We start from the raw sequence: 20441 nt of genomic DNA, 5'->3' as shown, positions 1-20441 counted from the left end.
ACCAGAGTGGGGCTCTGTGACAGGCGTTATGGGGGAGCACAGTGGGTTAGCCGGGATGTGGTGTGAGGGGTCCGTGCTGCTGCCTGTCACAGCGCCTGCCACACCACCGTTGAGAATGAGTCCTGAGGTCTTGAGGGACTCAAAATCAGCAAGCAATCTGCAGATGCCGCAGGAGGGCCACGGTAAGGGCCATCCCTTACACGGGGGTTCTGAAAGAGTGGTCCAGGCAGCAGCTGCACTGGGATCATCCATGGGGGGCTTGTTAACAGTGTGGATTCTGGGCCCAGAATCAGGAGTCAGGGAGGGCTTTTCTGCTTTTAAGCGAACATCCCAGGCAGCTCTTCTGTGCAGGGTAATTTGCTAAGAGCTGAGCTAACACCTTGGCAGAGAATTAGCCTGGAGGAAGGAGGGCAGATTAGGTGCCTGGGGGGAAGGAGTGGGAAGGAGGGAGAGAGTTGTTGGCACAGGTGGTCGACTGCTCCCAGCCTGTCTCCACCTGTGAAAAGGGACTAATAATGCCTACGTATAAGGGCCGTTGTGTGGTTTCAACGAGATAGCTCACGTGAAATTGCCTGGTGCATTCTACATGTTTGATGAGTGTTTACAAAAATTAAAGGAAGTGGGCTGGACTCTTGCAGAAGAGGGTCGGATCCTCCATGTCCCATTGCCTCTTGGGAAGCAACTCTACCCCCAGCAGCGAAGGAGACAAGCATGGCTGAAGGACGCGGAGGATTGGGTTCTATCCCGTTCTCTGCCACTAACTGAGCTGTGTGATCTTGGGCAAGTCACTATCCCTCTCTGGACCCCAGTTTCCTTCTGTGTTAAATGAGGGGATTGGACTGGTTCTAAAGCTTTTCCAGTAGCATTCATCTCAAAATAATATTGAATGCTCATTAAAAAGAAAAACATTATATTAAAGATCCCAAATAAAAAGCAGAGCCCTGTGGGGCAGTTCTGGTGAGCCTGGGAGGTGTATGTGTGAGTGTGTGCGTGGTGGGGTGCTGTGTCCCCACTCCCCGAGGCTCTCACATTCTCTGGTGTCAGGCTTCTCCAAATATGGCCCCTGTCTGTGTCTGGAGGAGGCTGACCACTCCTGGGCAGAACTTTATGTGCCCATGACATGGCTGTGCTGGTGATATATGTTGGAAATATTGGTACATACAGTAACAGTAAATATCAGCAACTTACCTGTCAAGTGTGGTGATAGAGAAAAGAAATACATGTAGGGAAGTGTCAGCTGGGAAAAAAATATACGGCCTGCAGTAAATCACCGCCAAGCAATTAAAGCATAAAATTAAGTTATGCAGTATTTTGTTTCCTCGGGACGGTGCACCGTGTGGTGGCAGCTCCCACACATGGGAGGCTGGCGTGGGCCTGGGCCGGCCTCTACTGACTGCCTTCCAATGGCCAAGAATAAGGATGAGCGCCGGTTCAAATCCCAGCTCCACCGTTTATGGCTGTGAGGCCTTCGGCAGGTTACCTACCCTCTCGGAACTTGTTTGCTCGTCTGTGAATGGGGGACGTGTATTAATGCATACCACAGGCGTTGGTCATTCGTTATTTATTCACTAAACACACATCCTGAGCCAGACACATATATCCAGGCTCCAGGCCCTGGATTCAGCAGTGAGCAAAACAGATACAGGTCCTGCTGTCATGGAGCTCACCTTCTAGAGAGGGAGAAAGACAGTAAACAAGCAAGAAATGCGCAGCACATGCATTAGAGATGAGTGCTTCGGAGCGGGGGCGAGGAAGTGCTGGGGGGAAGTGGTGAAGGAATGCCCCCTGGAGAAGGCGGGCAGGGGAGTGAGATGATCTGGCATTTGAGGGGAGAGCTGTAGAAAATGCAGGCGTGAGCCTTGTGGTTATCTGGGGAAAGAGCACTCAAAGCCGAAGCAGCAGTGCAGGGCCCGAGGAGCCAGTGCGGCTGGGGTGAGTGGAATGGGCAGAGGGGCAGGAGAGGAGGCTAGAAGGTAATGGGGCCGAATGGTGTGGGGTCTTGTAGGCCATTTACTTGGAGTGAGAGGGGAGCCACTGGAAGGTTTCGAGCAGGGGAGTGAGATGGTCTGGCTCAGGATCTCTGTGGCTACTGTGTGCAGAACAGACTGGGCAAAGGCTGAAGCCAGGAGACCTGTTACGAGGCAGTTGTGGGTGAGCAGTGATGGTGGCGTGAACTAGGGAGGCAGTGGTGGAGATGGGGAGAAGTGGGCCAACTTGGGTAGAGCCAAGAGGATTGCAGACAGATCAGATGGGGGTGTCCCGAGCAATTGGAAGGACGAAATCCCCATTCTCTGAGATGAGGAAGATCACGGGGGGAGCAGATTCTGGGGAATATCGGGAGTTTGGTTTTGGACATCTGAGTAGAGAGGCTGAGGAGGCAGTGGGATACATCAGTGTGGGGTTAGGGGAGAGGTCTGGGCAGCGGACGGGAGTGAAATCCCCAGGGGGGTGGAGTAGATGGAGAAGAGGTGTGGGAGATGGAGGAGAGGCTGCCAGCGGGGAGGAGCAGAGCCAGGAGAGCTGGTCCTGAGGCCAAGTGAGCTCAGGGTTCTGAGGAGGAGGGAGAGAGCCATCAGGGGAGATGAGACCTGACCTCTGGACTTGTCAACGCAGGGGGCACGGTGACCTTGTCCAGTGCAGTCTGGGTTCATCGGCAGGCGGCACCCTGATTGGAATGTGTATTATTAGTCAGAGTTCTCCAGAGAAACAGAACCAACAGGATGTGTGTGTGTGATTAGAGATGTGTGCGTGTCTCTAAATAAACAAAGAGATTTATTATAAGGATTGGCTCACGTGATTTTGAAGGCTGAGAAGCCCCAAGATCTGCAGTCAGCAAGTGGGAGACCCAGGAGAGCTGAGAGCCTGAGTTCTAGTCCAAAGCCAGCAGGCTGGAGACCCAAGAAGAGCCGATGTTTCAGTTCGAGTTTAAAGGCAGGAAAAGACCAACGTGGCAGCTCAAGGCAGTCAGGCAGGAAGAATTCCCCCTTAATTGTGGGAGCAGAAGCCTTTTTGTTCTATTCAGTCTTTCAGCTGATAGGACGAGGACCATCCACATCGGGGAGGGCAATCTGCTTTCCTCAGTCCACCGATTCACATGTTAATCTCATCCAAAAACACCCTCACAGATACACTCAGAATAATGTTTGACCAAATATCTGGGCACCCTGTGGCCCAGTCAAGTTGACACATAAAATTAACCATCAGAGTGGATTCAGGAGAAGAATGGGAGCAGAGGCATTAGAGACCCTGCGTATAGACCTCTCTTTTGAGGAGTTTTGCTCTAAGGGGAGTAGCGAAATAGGTGTTAGATGAAGGGAAATGCGAGGTCAAGAGAGGGTTTTTTTTAAGCGGCAGAAATAATAGCATGCTTGTATGCCGCTGGGTAGGATCTAGTAGAGAGGGAAAAATTAATGATGCAGGAGGCAAAGGGGGCAGTTGCTGGAAGGATGATCTTATTAGGCAAGAAGGAATGGCCTCTGTGCCCAGGTGGGCAGTCGGCCTTGAGCAGGAGCACAGACGGTTCAGCTGCAGGAAGCGGAGAGAAGCGGGGGCAGGTGGGTGGATGGGATAGCGCGAGTGCACGGCAGGTCTTCTGAGAGCTTCTCTTCTCTCAGGAAACAGGAAGCCGGCACGAGCTGAGACTGAGGATGCGGGGCTTGAGAGAGAGACAGTATCTGGGAGGGTGGGGGAGTGAATGGACCAGGGAGGTGAATTGTGGTTTCCCAGGCCCTCGCGAGGTCAGGATCATAAATATAAAGTGAGCCCAGTGAGCGAGGTGGCATGTCCCCTCAGCTCTGTTCAGACACCCGGTGCTGGGTGGAGAAGGCGGAAGGTTGAGAGCTGAGAGCCGGCCAGGATTGCGGGCATGTGCAAGGGAGGGATCAGTAAGATGAACCATGGAGTCTTTGCTGGGTAAGGAGGGAAGCGCGGCCACAAGGGAGTGAGGGATGTGAAAAGGATTAACTGGTCCCGGCCGGGCTGCGGAATCGTGGGAGTCAGGGAGCTGCAGGGAGCCAGCTGGCAGGACAGGAGGTGGTGGTCAGACAGTGGGATGGTGGGAAGTTATTCCTGCAGGAGCTACAGTTCCTGGTAACAAGGTCTGGGGTAGACCGAGGGAGTGAGTGGCTGAGGAAGCGTGGAAGCCATGACCTTTGGGAGAAGAGGGCAAAGGATTGAGAGGGCGAGGGCAGGAAGGACTGTCTGTGTGGATATTGAAGTCACCACGAATTGTGGCGGGAGGGGCAGCGAGAGTGATGGTGAGCCAGGAGCTAACCTCGCCAAGGGATGGGGGTAGTGTTGGGGGGCACTGACTGCCCCAGGAGGGTGGGGAGGGATGGTCCAAGGGCTGGTGGTGAGGGGTAAGTGAGATTAGGTGAGCACAGGGGGACTCAGTAGGGCTTGGTGAATGGGAGCTGCTTTATGAGTAGTGTTTTGGTGACCAGAATATTGTACTTGGCCTGATTGTAGGACCAAACTTAAAATCAGGCGTGTGCCAGAACATCAGTGATATAGGATTTATGTGTAACTGTTTCTAGAAGGTGTGGTGCCTGCAGGGCCTGCCTGTTTCCCTCTTTCTGCAGGATCCGGAAACCCCCAAGTTTGTCCCTGCGCTCGAGAGTGGTCCTGCCAGGCCTGTCAAGAGCAGCAGGGGTGGACAGATAAACAGGCGGACGGGAGCTCAGGCTGAGCACTGGAGAAGAGGGTGAGACAGAGGACACAGGCCTGGCCCCATTCCCGGGGAGAGGGGCAGCCCCTGAATGTCGGCTGTGATGTCTGGCGCGTTTCCCCGGCCGGCAGGCCCAGGCCTCTCACAGCTGACCTGGCTGTAGGGGCGAGGAAGGTGGTGAGCAGGGTCGGTCGGAGTGTTGGGGTGGACATCCCTGCGGTGAAGACTCTCAGGGCAGCCCCTGTGTTGCAGGGCGGGGAGCCTCCTGCTCAGTGGCTCAGAGTAGCTGGGGATGCGTGAGGGGGACAGGGCCCCTCTACCTGAGCTCCATGCTAGGGTAGGGGCACCACAGCTGGCTTCTCAGTGGAGGTTTACTGCCTTACTGCCCGCCGTGTGCCAGCTGTGTTGGCAGAAGCACCGAGTGCCAACTCTGGTTCTCTCACTTGTTGCCTGTGTGAGCTGTGGCTGGCGCCTCACCAGCCTGAGCCTCAGTTTCCCATCTGTTAGAAGGTGTCATAACACCCACCTTTCAGGTTGGGCACTGAGGAGACATCTGTGGAATGAGTGTGCTGATGACAGCAATGTGGGCTGGGAAGTTTCTTGTTTCAGTAAACTGCGGGCCTCATCTCAACCCGGTTCAATTCCCTTCTTAGAAAAACTTTCAACAGGAGCTGCTGTTATTTTATGTTGAGTGTCTGACTGCTGTTCGTGCATTCATTCATTCATGCATTCATTCACTCACTCATTCGGTGGGTCTCTGTTGCTTACCTGCTGCGTGCTGGGCTGGGATGAGAGAATTGCCAGTGATGTTGGTCTGAGGAGGAAAGTAATGTAAGTCTTCCCTTGCATTTTCTTTGTCGTTTGGATCGGCTCCAGCTGCTTTCTCTGGGGAGACCAGCTGTCCTTGGAGGCCTGGCCAGGCAGGGCTGACCAGAGAGATTGTCCTTCTGGTGAGCGAGGCCAGTGCGGTTTGCACTCGAGTGGGCAGGGCACTGCACACAGTAGGCGCTCAGTGATGGGATGAAGGGGGTACTGCCTGGAAAATCCCTCGGGAGCCTCTTCCTTGGCAGGTGTCCAGCTCTGCCCCCACCCCCAGCATCCTTCAAATTTGGTCAGATTGGTTAGACTATTGCGTCTCTGTGTAGCAGCCAAATTCACAGTTTTACCTCGTTCTGGACCAGGGAATTTTAACCATGTCCGTCTCATTATTGTCTGTCACAGAACAAGTCGTGTGGCCTATGCAGGCCGTGGCTTTCTCATCGGTGACTTTGGCTGGTCTAAAATCAGGAAACTCGGAGACAGTGTCTTCATCGCATACACACCCACACAGGACAGCACCTTATTCCCAGTCCACTGGCTCTGACCAGAAGTAGGCATAGGGTTGCCCCTCGTGGCCATGCTGGGGGAGCCCTGTGGGCCAAGGGGGTGCACACAGTCCCCTCAGCGAGGGTCCCGTTGGCTATGCTCCAGGGGAGAAAGGTAGTAAGGAGCAACCTCTACTTACCATCGGTATAAATCCCACAATCAGGAAAATTGCTTCAATTGCTAAAAAACGCTGGTGGGAAAGTCCATTTATTTTTCATTTTTCTTGTGCACTTGCCACCCTTGTGCATGAATCACTGTCGGTATGTAGATTAAATTTATACTCCCGTTATCCTTCATGTCTCTGGGGCTCTGGTGTCAACTGGGTTTCTGGTTACTGAAAGCCACTGTCTGCTTTTTAGTGGGGAGAGAGACGTGGCCCTCTCCATGGGCGAGGCTGCTGGAGGGTCTGTGCCCCGTTCTGGAGTCTCCCCTCAGCCCTCCTCCTCCCTCGGCCCTCTTCCTCACCCCGCTCCTCCTCCTGTCCCCGCCCCCCTGTTTTGGCCACAAGATAGGACTTGGTTTTTGGAAAACTCTAGTTCTTCTGGAGCTGCTTCTGCTCCAGCATTGGCAGTGATGGATTTGGACACTCTGGAGTTTTGGTGGTTCATTGGGGAGGGTTTGCAGTGAGCATGATGACGGCATTGTTTCATTTTGAACACCTGCTTTGTGAATTGGCTTGGACTGGATATAAAAAAAACTACATGCGTTTGAAAACACACTCTAGTAACACATATACAGGCTTCCTTTCTCTTTGTCCCCCAGACACACACACACACTCACAGGATAGAGCTGAGTGCCTGCCTGCCTTCCTCGTTAATACAGGTGACGTGGTTAGACAGCAGTTGTCAAAGAAGCCTGGTTCTCGCTTGTGTTCTGGGAGGTACGGAACTGTCTAGGACTGACAGTATACTTTGTTCTCCATCCTTGGTTTTAGCTGTCTCTGTACACAGCCTCTAAAAGCGTGGTTCTTTATTCATTGATATATTTATTCAACGAATGTTACCTTTACTTTTGCGAGTCCTGGACCCCTTTGAAAATCTGATGAAAGCCTTGGCCCCTCCTGATGCACCATTTTGGACGACTCAGGGGTGGTTTACAGAGCCCATCCTGAGCCCCACAGAACCAAGAGGCCTTTCAGGAGTTCACATGTCTGGGGTCCTTCCAAGCCAAATGCCTGAGCCCCTCACACCCAGCACCCTTCTCAGATCTCACCTCAGATGAGCAGTCCGCTGCACCACATTCCTGGATCTTTTGGGGTTACCCATTTGAACCTAGAGGCTCCCCACTTCTCTCTGTGACACCGTGTCCCCGGGAGGGGGGACTTCTGAACCGCAGCTGCCCCGCCTGCTGCAGGCCCCTGAAGCCCCCCAGCAGGTATCATTACTGCATAAGAGCCCCATCATTCTGCATTAATCTGGGATTCATCATGATAGCCATGACCATAATTAATTTATTTGGTATTAATGTGGATGAAATATGTACTGTCCTTTCAGGGGAAATCAGGCTGCCTATAAGCATTAGTTAAAAGGACCATTAAAATCAAACCTTCTCCAGATCCATTAGGCGAAGTCTTTCATCCTGAAGAAGATAAAGTTCTGCTGTGTGAAATGTCATGAATAATTAGGTTGATTGCTGTTTTAAACTCTGCCCCTGCCTCCCCAACCCCTCCCGCCTCCCTCCGGAAGCAGGGAAGGCTCACCTGCAGTGGAGCACCCCCCTTCATCGCCCACGTCTACACTGGCCACGAATTCCCCTCTGGCCTCTGCGGCCACTGGTGTGGCTCTATGTCTATGGCCAGAATGGGGAAAGGGGCTTAAATGACCCCACTGGGCCATATTTTCAATGTGTCTACTTCTCCTCCCTTCCCAGCCTTGGCCCAGGGTGGCAGCAGCCACCTTCCTCTTGCCTTGGTGCTGGTCCAGAAAGATGTAGACCAGGGAGAGGTCAGAAGCAGCATTTTTCAAAGTGAGGTCTGCAGAGTCCCTGCCCCGAACGGCACAGGGGCATGAAAATGCAGATTCCTGGGTCCACTCAAAGACCACCACATCTCTGCGGCTGTGCATGGGAAGGGGGATGGAGGCTGGCACTGGGGGCTTTGTTGTGTGCTGGATGGAGGGGAGAAACAGGAGAGAGAAGCCCTCAAGAGATCCCCGCTCTGCTGCCAAAGTGTGATTTTTCCAGAGCTCTGGCATGGACACTGGCACGTGCTGTCTCCCAGTCACTTGGACTCCTCCTGTGGGAGCATGTGAAGAGGGGTTTTGCTGGAAGCTTATGCACTCAGCCCATGGGCGCGCACAGTCGCCCTGTGGGGCTGGTCCTCTAGGCCTCACGATAAACTTGAAGGAACCAGGAGGTGGAGGGTGAAGCAGTCTGCTCACAGGGACTTAGAAACTCCTACGGCCCCCGGCGAGTTGATGGAGTGTTCATCGGCAACTTGGAGCCCTGGGTTGCCAGCCTCGGAAAAGGCCCTGGAGGCTCTAGTTCTGATCCAGCCCCTTCATTTTGTGGTTTAAGAGCCCAGGGTACAAAGCAGTGAGGCCAGTTGGAGGCAGAGGGGACCAGATGGTAAGCCCTGGGTGGCCCAGGAGTTGATGCCCACGGACACCCTGGAGTGGCGAGGTAGGACAGGGGCCGATGGGAAGTGGGAGAAGCCAGGCACCCCCTGTGCTCTAATCCTTTCCTGCTGCCCTGACAGGCGCTTCGGCACAAAATGCACGGCCTGCCAGCAGGGCATCCCCCCGACCCAGGTGGTCCGCAAGGCGCAGGACTTTGTCTACCACCTGCACTGCTTCGCCTGCATCATCTGCAGCCGGCAGCTGGCCACGGGGGACGAGTTCTACCTCATGGAGGACGGCCGGCTGGTGTGCAAGGAGGACTACGAGACGGCCAAGCAGAACGGTAAGCAGCGCTGCCCTGCAGGTCCCTCCTCCAGGCCTTTGTCCAGGCCAGGCCCTCTGCCTGAGGGGTCCTGCCTGAGTCCGAGCTGCCTGCCTCCTCCGAGAAGCGTTCCCAGATCTCTGTGGGGAGGGTTAATTCTCAGCACCCCCATTAATCAGGTTATGGTTCCTGAGAGCACGCCTGCTCCCACACGCCCAGGAGCAGCCAGGGACCTTGTGCTCATCACTGTGGTGGCACCTTGCCTGGGATGGGGCTGGGAGGGTGCTCTGTCTACAGTGGACAGTGCACAGGGTTGCCCCTTAGTCTTGTATATCGGGGTGCACATTTACCTCAGCACCCCTGCTCCTCAAAGGCCTCCGTCAGTGAGAGCCCTGGCACTGGCCTGAGCTACCCTTGGAACAGTCAGCGGTATTTTAGTGAACTGTGTTCTGTTTCCCCCCCAGACTGCGGACTTCTCGAGGGCAGGGGCTTAGGGGTGATGACTCCTTGTGTCTCCCGAAGCCGCTGATGCAGGAGCAAGTGCTTAGCCAGTCTCCCGATTCAGGGAGACTCCAACTTAACCATGTGACTCCCCACCCACCTGGCCACCCTTCCCCCAACCCCTCAGGGCCACCGTCCACACTCTGCAGCAGCAGCTCACGGCACAGGCTGAGGCTGATGTCAGGCCCCAGCATGTAGCAGCCCCTCCTGGAAAACCTGCCTTCACAGGGGCAGCCCGGGCAGCAGATGCGCCTGCCCTCCAATGCCACATTCTTGGGCAGCCCTGGGTCTTCCCAGGGCCTAGACAGGGCTTGGACCCCCGACTCCCCTGAGCTCCCCTCAGGAAGGCCAAGCCTGATCGCCCCCACTGCAGCCCCACCTCGGGCTCCTCACTCACAGCTGTGCCTGCAGGTGTATGCCCTCCACCCTGGCTCCAGATTTGGCATTTGGCCAAACTCGACCTGGGACTCCCAGATGCACATACTCACAAAACATCAGGATCGTTTGCCTTTGACTAGAATTTTTATCAGCTCAGGGTGTTACTGTGGAAGGTAGCTCTCACTGACAGCTCTGGGCTAGATGAAAAAAAAAGGCAACAATTTCATGTATCTCTTTCTAGATCTTTCCTGGGCCCACACACATGTTATATAGATCTGATCAATACATGGAGAAATTAGTCTTTTGCTAAATAAAGGCAGTTTAAAATGCGGGGTTTGTGGTGGTGAGGAGGCAGAGGTAATTCATAGGGGCCCTTCTGGTGTGGCAGCTGGAGCAAGCTTGGGGGGAGGTGGGAAGGATGGCGCTGCAGGGGCGCCTGCGTCACGGTCTTCCGCTCTCTCCTCCCACCACCCCCACAGCTCTGGCCTTTCAGGGTGGACAGGCCTTCCGTCTCTTTCCTCCTCTTTCCAGGGCCTCTGCAAGCCCATTCTCAGGCTCTTTGCCTTAATGTATTAATCTGCTCTGGTTCCTTAAAACTCACTCAATGCTGTTGCTTTGGAGTCAATCATGATGTCACAGAAGATTAGGGTGTCTTGTCAGGGATAAACCATCAAAGCAGATGGACTCAGAGATCCAAGCTCCCTTTGGAACTCTGATGCCCTTCACCAGAGATACTAGGAATGCATGATCTCCCCCAGGGCCCTCGGCAGCTTCTCATTGTCCGAGGCCTCGTTTAGACCCTGAACATTCGCGGCCTGGTGCCCACTGCTGCTGTGGATGGTTCAAGAGAAGTGGGAGACTAGCTGGGGAGGCAGGAATGACATAGTGGGGCGAACACTTTCATCGAGGATTATTTGCACCTCCAGATCTCCGGAGGACAATGGAAAGACACTGGGTTTGGCATCAGAGGCTGGTAGGCATCTCTGTTCGGCTACTCACTTACTTGAAGGTCCCCTGGCAAGTTGTGTAACTAGTGGAGCCTTGGCTTCTCAGCTCTCTATTCTCTCTGGGGGATAATAGCACTTGCCACATAGGGCTGCTTCCCGAGGTTTATACAGGATGACGCTTGTGGAATGGGATATTAAATGAGGGTGAGACCAGTGTGGAAGAGAAATGCAAACAGGGAGATGAGATCTGCTTTAGGTTTTCAAGTGGCTGAAGGTTACACAGTATTTCTGATGTGTTCCTCCTGCTTCTGGCTGTCAGCAAGGCAGGGGCCCCTCCATCCTGTGAAATCTGAGTGATCATTGTTGTTTGCTATGGGACATTCCGCTCTTTCTTATGTTTTAATTCCTCCTTGCTAATCCAAACCCTCTTTCAGGCTTACAGTTCCCTCCCTTGTGCTCCACAAAGGATCCAGTATCAGCTATTTGTACCTTGGTGTGAATGATTTTGTTCATCTGTTACATCTCCCTGAATATTTGCATTTTCAATATAATGAGGTTGCATTTTAGGCCAGGGACAAGTGCTAGGAGACCTTGCATAATTCAAAACTAACATATTTTAAGACTAATTTTCCCATAGGAATTAATATAAAAAGTGTAGGGGGGATGTATTCTGGGAGCACATAAATCCATAAGCTGTGAAGTGTATCTTTGCCTTAACGTTACTTTTTATTTTCTCAGCACTATCTCTAATACCGCGCAGAAGGCTCTCTCCTAAATTAACAGCCCAGGGTATCATGGTCTTGCTTGGCCTTCCTCATAGCGTTTTATCACATTTAACTTCCGTACCAAAGTTATTGATTTTTGGGTACATTTTTCAGCACGAGCACTGCCACCGCTACTTAATGAATACTTGGATGACATTGTTATAGGATATAAAAAAGATTTTAAATTATAATAACAGCGAATGTTAAAATAACAGCATAATAGTCCCCATAATCTCAAGAAGGAAGTCCTGTGCACATAGACAGCAGTGCAGAACCAGCGGGCCACCAACCCAGGATGACAGGGGCATTTCCCAGTGGCGCTACCATCTGGCGGTGATGAAAACAATTTCTAATTCACTAGGCCAGTCTCTTTTGAAATTAAGCAATTCTGGATGAATTAAACTTTTTTTGGTGTTTCATTATTCCAAATTTTATATATAAAGACTGTATAGATATCTTAAAAGTGCAGTATTTCGTATTTGCATCAAATGCAGTCATGCTGTAATCTCTATAAATATGGCCTGAAGGGACTAATTCCTTGTAACAGAATTTAAAGTAAAGAACGTTGGAGGTTTTCCTCAGTATCTGCCATGGCGGCCCTGGAATCCTTCCACTTTGGGTCCAAGACTCCAGGGAGGGAATTGGGTGGCGGGGGTTTGAGGATGATGGTGGCTCTCCTGGAGAAGAAAACAGCCCGAGGAGAAGCGAAGACTTGGGCCTCGTCCACCTTCCGCTGTGTGCGTGGCTGTAGTGTGGACTTGGGCTGCACACGACTTAATTCCTGCAACATGCTGCCCCCCTGGGCAGGTGGTGTTGCCCAGGCTTCAGAGGGGGAGGTAACCTGCCCATGTCACTCACTCAAGAATGTTGAACCCAGGTCTTCTGACTCCAAGAAAAGCCTTTCAGAATTGTCCTGAGGGTTGTATGCATGTAAAGCTCTTCGATCAACCCCAGGCACATAGTAGGCACTTAATAAGGATTGGCTATTATTATTGCTGTTCCTCAGAGAGGGTTTTCTTGAATGGAAAGGAACGAGAAAAGAAAGGGAGGAAGGTAGGAATGTAGCAGAGACACTTTAAAGGACACACATGGAGGACCCCAGAGAACCGGGAGAGCCGGGGCCGCAGTTGTTGTCTTGAGTCCTGGTGACCACAGGGGTCGGAGAATGCAGAGGACGGAAGTCTGAGTGCCGGGAGAGGACGTGAACTACTGACACCTGGCTGTATGCTCCTGAACCGCCCAGGTGCCTCTCCCTGTGCCTGACTTTGGCTAAGAATAAACTAATCTTTGACTAACAACAACTTGAAGCTTGTCTGCTCAGAATCCACTGAAGACTGTTGATCAGGCAGTGTGTTGTCCTGAACACTCTTCAGTGTTTTTCAAAAAATTTTGACTGGGGCCGGCCCCGTGGCTTAGTGGTTAAGTGCACACGCTCTGCTACTGGCGGCCCGGGTTCGGATCCCGGGCACGCACCAATGCACCGCTTCTCCGGCCATGCTGAGGCCGCGTCCCACATACAGCAACTAGAAGGATGTGCAACTATGACATACAGCTATCTACTGGGGCTTTGGGTAGAAAAAGGGAAAAAAAGGAGGAGGATTGGCAATAGATGTTAGCTCAGGGATGGTCTCCCTCAGCAAAAAAGAGGAGGATTGGCATGGATGTTAGCTCAGGGCTGATCTTCCTCACACACACACACAAAATTTTTGACTATGATCTACAGTAAGAAACTCATTTTACGTTTCAACTCAGCACACATATTCATACCTTGAGCACTCAACAAGTTTCATGAAACAATACTTGCCTTCATCTATCCCATCCCGTTGCATCCCGTCCCATCATCCCTCCCATCCCATCCCTCCCACCTCATCCCATCCCACCTCATCCCATCCCATCCCATCCCTCCTATCCCATCCCTCCCATCCCATCCCATCCCATTCCTCCCATCCCATCCCATCCCATCCCATCATCCCATCCCATCCCATCATCCCTCCCATCCCATCCCTCCCATCCCATCCCTCCCACCTCATCCCATTCCATCCCTCCCACCTCATCCCATCCCATCCCATCCCACCCCATCCCATCCCATTCCTCCCATCCCATCCCATTCCTCCCATCCCATCCCATCTCATCCCATCCCATCCCAACCCTCCAATCCCATCCCATTCCTCCCATCCCACCCCATTCCATCTCATCCCATCCCATCCCATCATCCCTCCCATTCCATCCATCTGGTCCCATCCCATCCATCCCATCTCATCCCATCCCATCCCATCATCCCTCCTATCCCATCCCCTCCCATCCATCCCATCCCATCCCATCCCATTCATCTTATTTCCTCTTTTAGTTTTTGATCCACTAAATTGACTTTACAACCCACTAGTGGGTTCTGACCCATAATTTATGAACATTGCTTAGACGACCAGTGAATGCGCAAGTCACCCCTACTCTGAGTCCAGTGAGGTTGTGACAAAGGCAATGAGGCCATGGGTGGGACCTGGGGAAATGGGAAGCTCCTGATGGGAGGAGGGGCAGGGGCGGCTGGGGCTGCCCAGACCACAGACTTCATCCTGGCTCGTTCACCTTCACAGCCCTGGTAGTAACTCACGAGGGTGTCCAACCAGAGTGTTTGTCATGACAGGGAAATGCGTGGAACTGTACACCTTCAGTCTGATGAAAGCCCTGTGTGGCTGGGCTGGCAGGGGACGGGGAGAGGCAGGGAGAGGCTGGGAGTTGAGGGAAGGAGGGGGACAGTTGTCCTCACCTTTCAGTGACTCGAGAAGGCCTGTAGTATGGGAGTGGGCTCCACGGGGGTGGGGACCACTCCCCTCTGACGTCCACCATTCCTCGCCACTGCTCTGCCCATAGTGGGCAAGATTACGTGAGGAAACGAGGACGAGACTCAGCTGCTTCAGATAGGCCAAACCCAGTAAGAAGCGGTTCTCATTGCAGATGACTCAGAGGCCGGAGCTAAGCGGCCCCGGACCACCATCACAGCGAAGCAGCTGGAGACGTTAAAGAATGCCTACAAGAACTCCCCCAAGCCCGCCCGGCACGTGCGGGAGCAGCTTTCCTCAGAGACAGGCCTGGACATGAGGGTTGTACAGGTGAGACACCAGCTACCCTGGCCCCCAGGCCTCCTTTGCTGGCTGGGGTCCCGGGCCCAGGCCACTCCTGACAGGCCTGGGGCAGGGCAGGGATGGAGGGTGTCCTGGGCCTGTCAGTGCCTCTGTGCCCTCCACACGAGGGAGGCTTAGGGAACAGTAAGCAGTGTCACGGAGCCCCTTGGAGAGCTGGGCTCAGGGCCATGACCCTGGGAATTTGCCGGAATCGGAGACAGATTTCTGAGGCCCAAGCAGAGGGAGTGGTGGGCACGTCACACTCCTGGCCCTGAACTGTGCTGAGGCTTCAGTCGCTGTCTCCAGCCTCCTGTCTCGGGGACCCTGGGGCTTTGGGCTGGTGGTGGACACCCCGAGTGTGTCCCTGTGCTTGTGTGGCAGGTTTGGTTTCAGAACAGAAGGGCCAAGGAGAAGCGCCTGAAGAAGGACGCGGGGCGGCATCGCTGGGGACAGTTCTATAAGAGCGTCAAGAGGAGCCGGGGAGGCAGCAAGCAGGAGAAGGAGAGCTCTGCCGAGGACTGTGGGGTTAGTGACAGTGAGCTGAGCTTCCGAGGTGAGCAGGGCTGGAGGGGCGAGGCCGAGGCCTTAGGAAAGGCCCCTGGGAAACAGTAATCCTTGACACTCAGGAGGGATCTTTCTTGAGGCCTTGACAACTCCCTCCTGAACACAGGCTCTTCCCTGCGACTTGCAGTAAAGGATAGGGGAAATGGTAGTGACCCTTCAAGATGGGACAAGAAGTAGAGAGCAAGAGAGCTCTGCTGCTGAGACGTAGAAGCTGGGTTCCCTGGGACCGCGGGCCCCGAGGCCTCCCCTCCTCTCCTGCTGACTGGGGGCTCCCTCACCAGCCCTTGCAGCTGTGAACGGGTAGCTGTCTTAGCCTTGTGTCCCTGGCCCCTCTTTTGCATTTCTCCCCTTCGGAGGGGCACTGGTCTCCCTCCTGTGGTCCCCTAGAGTGACTCCTTTCTCTCCTTGTGGGTGGGGAGGACATGCTCGGCAGGCCCTTTGCCCTGGGAACTCAATACTGTGAGTGCACGCGAGGTGGGGACTGGGCTCATTTCTGAAATCCCTTCCCCCACCGCTCACTTCATCCTGTCCCCTGCACCTAAGCTTTGCGCATGCGCTACATTCAAATTTGTGCATCAGCAAAATTGCAAATTACTGCATGTTTTGGGTCTTCAGGTTGTTTGCAAATAGCCATAACTGTTCTCCTTATTGAGTCCTCAAATGTGGAAGGTCTTCTGTTGTGGAGGGGGGGAGGAAGAGTACTGAGCTGGGGGTCAGAAATCTGGTTTCCACTTGTGGCTCTGTCAAATCGATTCACTTCTCTTGAGCCTGTTTCCCCACCTATAAATGGGGAATAACCACATCCTTGCCCATCTCACAGTGTTGTTGTGGAGATCAATGAACACAACTGACTGTGGATGTGTTTGGGGAAAGATCAGCACATTTTTATTCTTGGAAGACATGACTGTCCCCACAGTGGCTCCCACAGAGGGCCCTGGGCATATGGGATGACAGCAATAGGCAAAAGGACAAATAAAGGCCATTTACAGTGACCCAAGCCTTCATCTTCCTGCCTCCTGTAAAAGGCATGAGCTCCCCTCCCCCCTCTGCATTTTCACTGGTGGAATGGGGAGCAGGCCTAGGGCAGGTTGTCAGCAGGGATAAGGTGTCTAGTCTGGGGAGGCCTTGATGCCCAGGCCCCGGTGGGAATAGAAAAGGAAGTTCGTGGGGCAGAGGATGGAACAAGCTGCCTGCCAGGAGCACGATGCCCTGAGAGGACTGTAGCTCAGCCTAGAGGTGTGCCCTGTGGGGCTCTGGGAAGGGCACAAGGGCCTTATGCTCATCTTCCAGGCCTTTTGGCAGTGTTGGGATAGCCACTTAATCTCATTTGAGCTGCTGAAATCCACATATGGAAGATACGGGATTGTTAAATCTTGTTTTGTAGCTCCTTTCTGTTGAGTGCAGGTGGGTCCCCAGGTTGACATATCATTGGTCTCTCCAGGTAATTATATAATCCTTTATTTCTTGAGAAACTGCTCACCTCTGTTGGAGAGATGAATTCTTCCAGGTGCAAAGATTCCATTAGATCCCCTTAATGAAACTCTTCAAGAAACAAGAAGGCCCATCTGCCTTAATCAAGTCAATACTTTGTCCCTAGTGAAGAGCTTATTCCATAGAGACAGACACCAAGTCCTTTGATATTGAACCGCTTTTCCAGGTAGACCAGAAGGATTTTGTACACAAGTCTAGAGTGGTCCTCAGCCGCCCTTACCATTCGGTCCTGCCCATCTCCCAACCAACTAAACCAAACACTTCTCAGCTTGAAAGCTTTCAGATTAAATCTTGTCAGTACATAGTCTCCATTTGTGATGTGGATAACATATGACCCACCAAATCCCAGGCATTCACATTCCTCAGTATAGCCAGGGTATCGTAGTACACCAGCCACGTGGGACCAGCAAGATCACCAAACATTTGTCCAGCCTTCTGGGACCTGGGCGTTTAGTCTTTGCAGGTATTCCTTCTGTTTTTCTCCTTGATGTGGGTCAGACTCTGGATGCCAGGATGCCATGTTGGTGTCTGACTCATACTTGGCAGCAAGGCAGCTGCCATCCTGGGGCTTCTTTCCTGGTCATGTGTATTCCTAGGTTGTGAAGAGCAGGGGACCACTGGAGTCCTGGCGGCTGACAATAAATCTCCCTTCTTTTGTCCACAGAAGATCAAATTCTCTCAGAACTTGGCCACACCAATAGGATTTATGGCAACGTGGGGGACGTTACAGGTGGACAGTTAATGAATGGGAGCTTCTCCATGGACGGGACAGGACAATCCTATCAGGACTTGAGGGATGGGAGCCCCTATGGAATCCCCCAATCTCCATCCTCCATATCGTCCCTGCCATCCCACGCTCCTTTGCTCAATGGGCTGGATTACACGGTGGACAGTAATTTGGGCATCATTGCACATGCAGGGCAGGGAGTAAGCCAAACACTGAGAGTCATGGCTGGGGGACCCACCTCTGACATCTCCACAGGAAGCAGTGTAGGCTATCCCGACTTTCCAACTAGCCCAGCCTCTTGGCTTGATGAAATGGATCATCCTCCTTTTTAAACATCTCTCCTTCCCAACCTACCAGTCCTTCTGGCTTGAGAGAATGTCTTCAAGGATCAAAAGAGACTTTCCTTTTAAGGATCAAAAGTGCACCAATGTGAATTTCCATTATTTTCAATGGAAGTCCTTTGCTGATCCATAGGAGGTCGCGAGACCGCATTAGGGCACTGTTTTCCCAGGGAAGTGGTGGGAGAGCAGCCTCCTCTTAGAACACAGCACAGGGGCGCAGAGCCTAGAGCGCTGGGGTGCTGGCTTGTTGGCTCCCTCCCCCGCCCTGCTTACAGGCTTTGGCTGCTCGGTGCTTGGTAACACGAGGTGACTGTCAGACCACCTTGGCCTTTGGGAACTCTGCTCTGACTGGTATGTCTCATGAGATGCCTCCCGAACCACTGCTGTCGCCAGAACTGAGATTTCTGAAGTAGAGGCATCCCAGCCCTTGAGTATAACAAAAGTGATTTCTGGACCACCGTTATTGAACCCTAATTTTCAAAATAAAAAAGTCACTTATTAAAGGTCCGTGAAAACTTTGATGGCCAGTTTGATACTGAAAACATGCTCCCTCCTTTTTTTTTTTTTCCTGTGGAAAGTAAGACTTCCTCCCTACCCAGAAATACAAGCCAGAGAATATCTGTCAGTTTTTGTTTTTAAGAAATCCCATCCATGTCACTGAATCCCTGATGGCAAGAAGTGGTTTTCATTGCAGGTGACTCTGAGGCTGGAGCTGAGTGGCCCTGGACCATCACAGCGACTGCCCAACGAGTCCCCCCAGTGCACAATGTGCCTTTTTAATTTGCTCGTATCATTTATTCCAGAAGACAGGCTGTGGGTTACAAAATGATCAAAGCTAAAATATGGAGAGAACAGAACGACAATCAGTGAAAATGTTTGTAGACACATTTGGATTCCAGACTTGCAGTCTCTTTAGCCGAATCAGCAGATACCAGTCTCCCAGCATTCCCCATCCTGTAGGGTGAAAGGATAGTGTGAGACTGTTTTGAAGGAGTTGGTTTAGATGAGCTTGTAGCCCACCTCCACCTGCAGCCAACCCTCCCCAGCCCTTTACAAATGAGAGCTTTCTCTGCTGTGCTAGCTTACTCACTGGAGTATAGTCTTGGTCTCATCCAAGTACTAGCAATGCTTTTTTGCCTATCTTGGTTGGAAGGAATAATTTAGGGTGCAACCCTAAAATTGTCCAAAGCGTTCCAAGTGGTCCTTGGGCTGCATCTCTGTGGGTTGCTGGCTAGACTCCTGCCAGGCCCTGTGGTGCTCCGGTCCTGTGCTCAGGACAGAGCTCTCCAGCCCTTAAAGGCAGTGCGGAGACTCTCGGCTTGCGGGTTTGTAACAGCACATCACCAAGCCCGAAAGGCCACCCCCTGCTTTATGAGCTGCCACCCCTGCAACAGACTGCACTTCTGTGGGAAATGCCATCGTGAATGGTGTTGTGACTCCCACTTTATGCACAACACACCTGTCCATCAGGAAGTGCTCCCTGTGCACACTGGAATTTAGCCAGGTGGAATTTGTTCCACTCCCCTGGAGAAACAGTGGTTTGCCTCTTCTGGCCTCCCATTCTCTTAGACAAGATCAGCAGAGTAGGAAAGGGTAACAAGGCACTGCCTTTCTTCATATGAAGTGATGGGGCCAAAGCCCCTATGGACCCTTCCTTCTGCGAATGGTTCGTCACCTTTTGAGGACTGAAAAGATTCACGCATGTGGTAGCAGCCTCTGGCTGCTGCATCTTTTGTAAACTCTTTTCCAGGACTAAACTAAGGTCACTTAAGCTTCTTTAAAATATCTAGTCAGCAAATTCCCGGGATCAGCCTTTGGACCATCTTTTCTCTGATCAATTTTGTAGTGTACCCTTATTTTTTGGTGTGCTGCAACTGTCGTGATTTTTGCTTGGGGAGCCTGCAAATGTAGACTTTTTTCTCGAGGTTCCAGGTGTAGATGATGGTGTGTTAAGCCAATTCTGTACTATTGAGAATTCCTCAATAATGTGAACGTTGGGGGTGGGGATGGAGACACAAATGCAAGATAGCAAGCCACATGAAGGAAAGGAAAAAGGAACTGTCTTTTCTGAGGACAGTTTCTCAAACACACAGTTCTTAGCAGGCTGCTTACAATACACGGGAGAATGACTGCTGGGCCATGAACCACTTAAAAACTGTCCACCCAGACCACTGACTCAGCTGGATTACTTGGCGTGGTATCTCATGGGATCTCGCAGGCACTCTGTAGTTTTGGTGAGTGTAGCGCCGGGAGAGCAGGCTCTCTAAAGGGGGTAACCCCTCTGTGTAGCACTGTTTTTTAAGATCAATTGAAGTTGACCAGTTTTTGGTTTTGTGTGCGAGTTATTCATGCTCACTCCCTGTTCAATGGTGGGAGACTAGGAGGCCTTCCTTATTCACACTGATAGCAGAAGTGTCTTGAGGAGCTCAGAGAGTGGTGCAGCTGATGTTGGTAGTAGCTTCTTTGGTTTGGAGGGGTTGGCCGGCTGGGCGAGCTCTTGAGAGGGCACTGGCCAGAAAGCCAGCAGGGCTTGATTTACGGTCCCCAGAGCCACCTCTTCAGAAAGCAGCAAAACAGCCACAACAGGTCTCCGATTTTAAGTGGGTCTCCTTGCAAGTGGGGTTAGCATTACGGATGGGCCAGCGCCACCAATGAGCCACTGCATGCCAAGACTGTTCCTTGGCTCTTCTGCGGCGCAGAG

General features: G+C 52.5%; 1 protein-coding gene across 1 annotated transcript in view; it reads left to right on the top strand.

Annotated features, from left to right (window-relative positions):
- The window catches only part of LHX4 (LIM homeobox 4), a 43884-nt gene extending 24955 nt beyond the window's left edge, over positions 1-18929 (top strand). The window contains exons 3-6 of the mRNA XM_058539941.1: positions 8727-8929; positions 14451-14605; positions 14999-15170; positions 17337-18929. Coding sequence (XP_058395924.1) covers positions 8727-8929; positions 14451-14605; positions 14999-15170; positions 17337-17731 — 925 coding nt within the window. The 3' untranslated portion in view covers positions 17732-18929. The remainder of the gene's footprint in view (positions 1-8726; positions 8930-14450; positions 14606-14998; positions 15171-17336) is intronic.
- The last annotated feature ends 1512 nt before the right edge of the window (positions 18930-20441 follow it).

This window comes from Diceros bicornis, chromosome 4 (assembly GCF_020826845.1).
Source record: "Diceros bicornis minor isolate mBicDic1 chromosome 4, mDicBic1.mat.cur, whole genome shotgun sequence".
In the NCBI taxonomy this organism is placed as follows: domain Eukaryota; kingdom Metazoa; phylum Chordata; class Mammalia; order Perissodactyla; family Rhinocerotidae; genus Diceros; species Diceros bicornis.
This window is presented reverse-complemented; position numbering and strand designations above follow the sequence as displayed.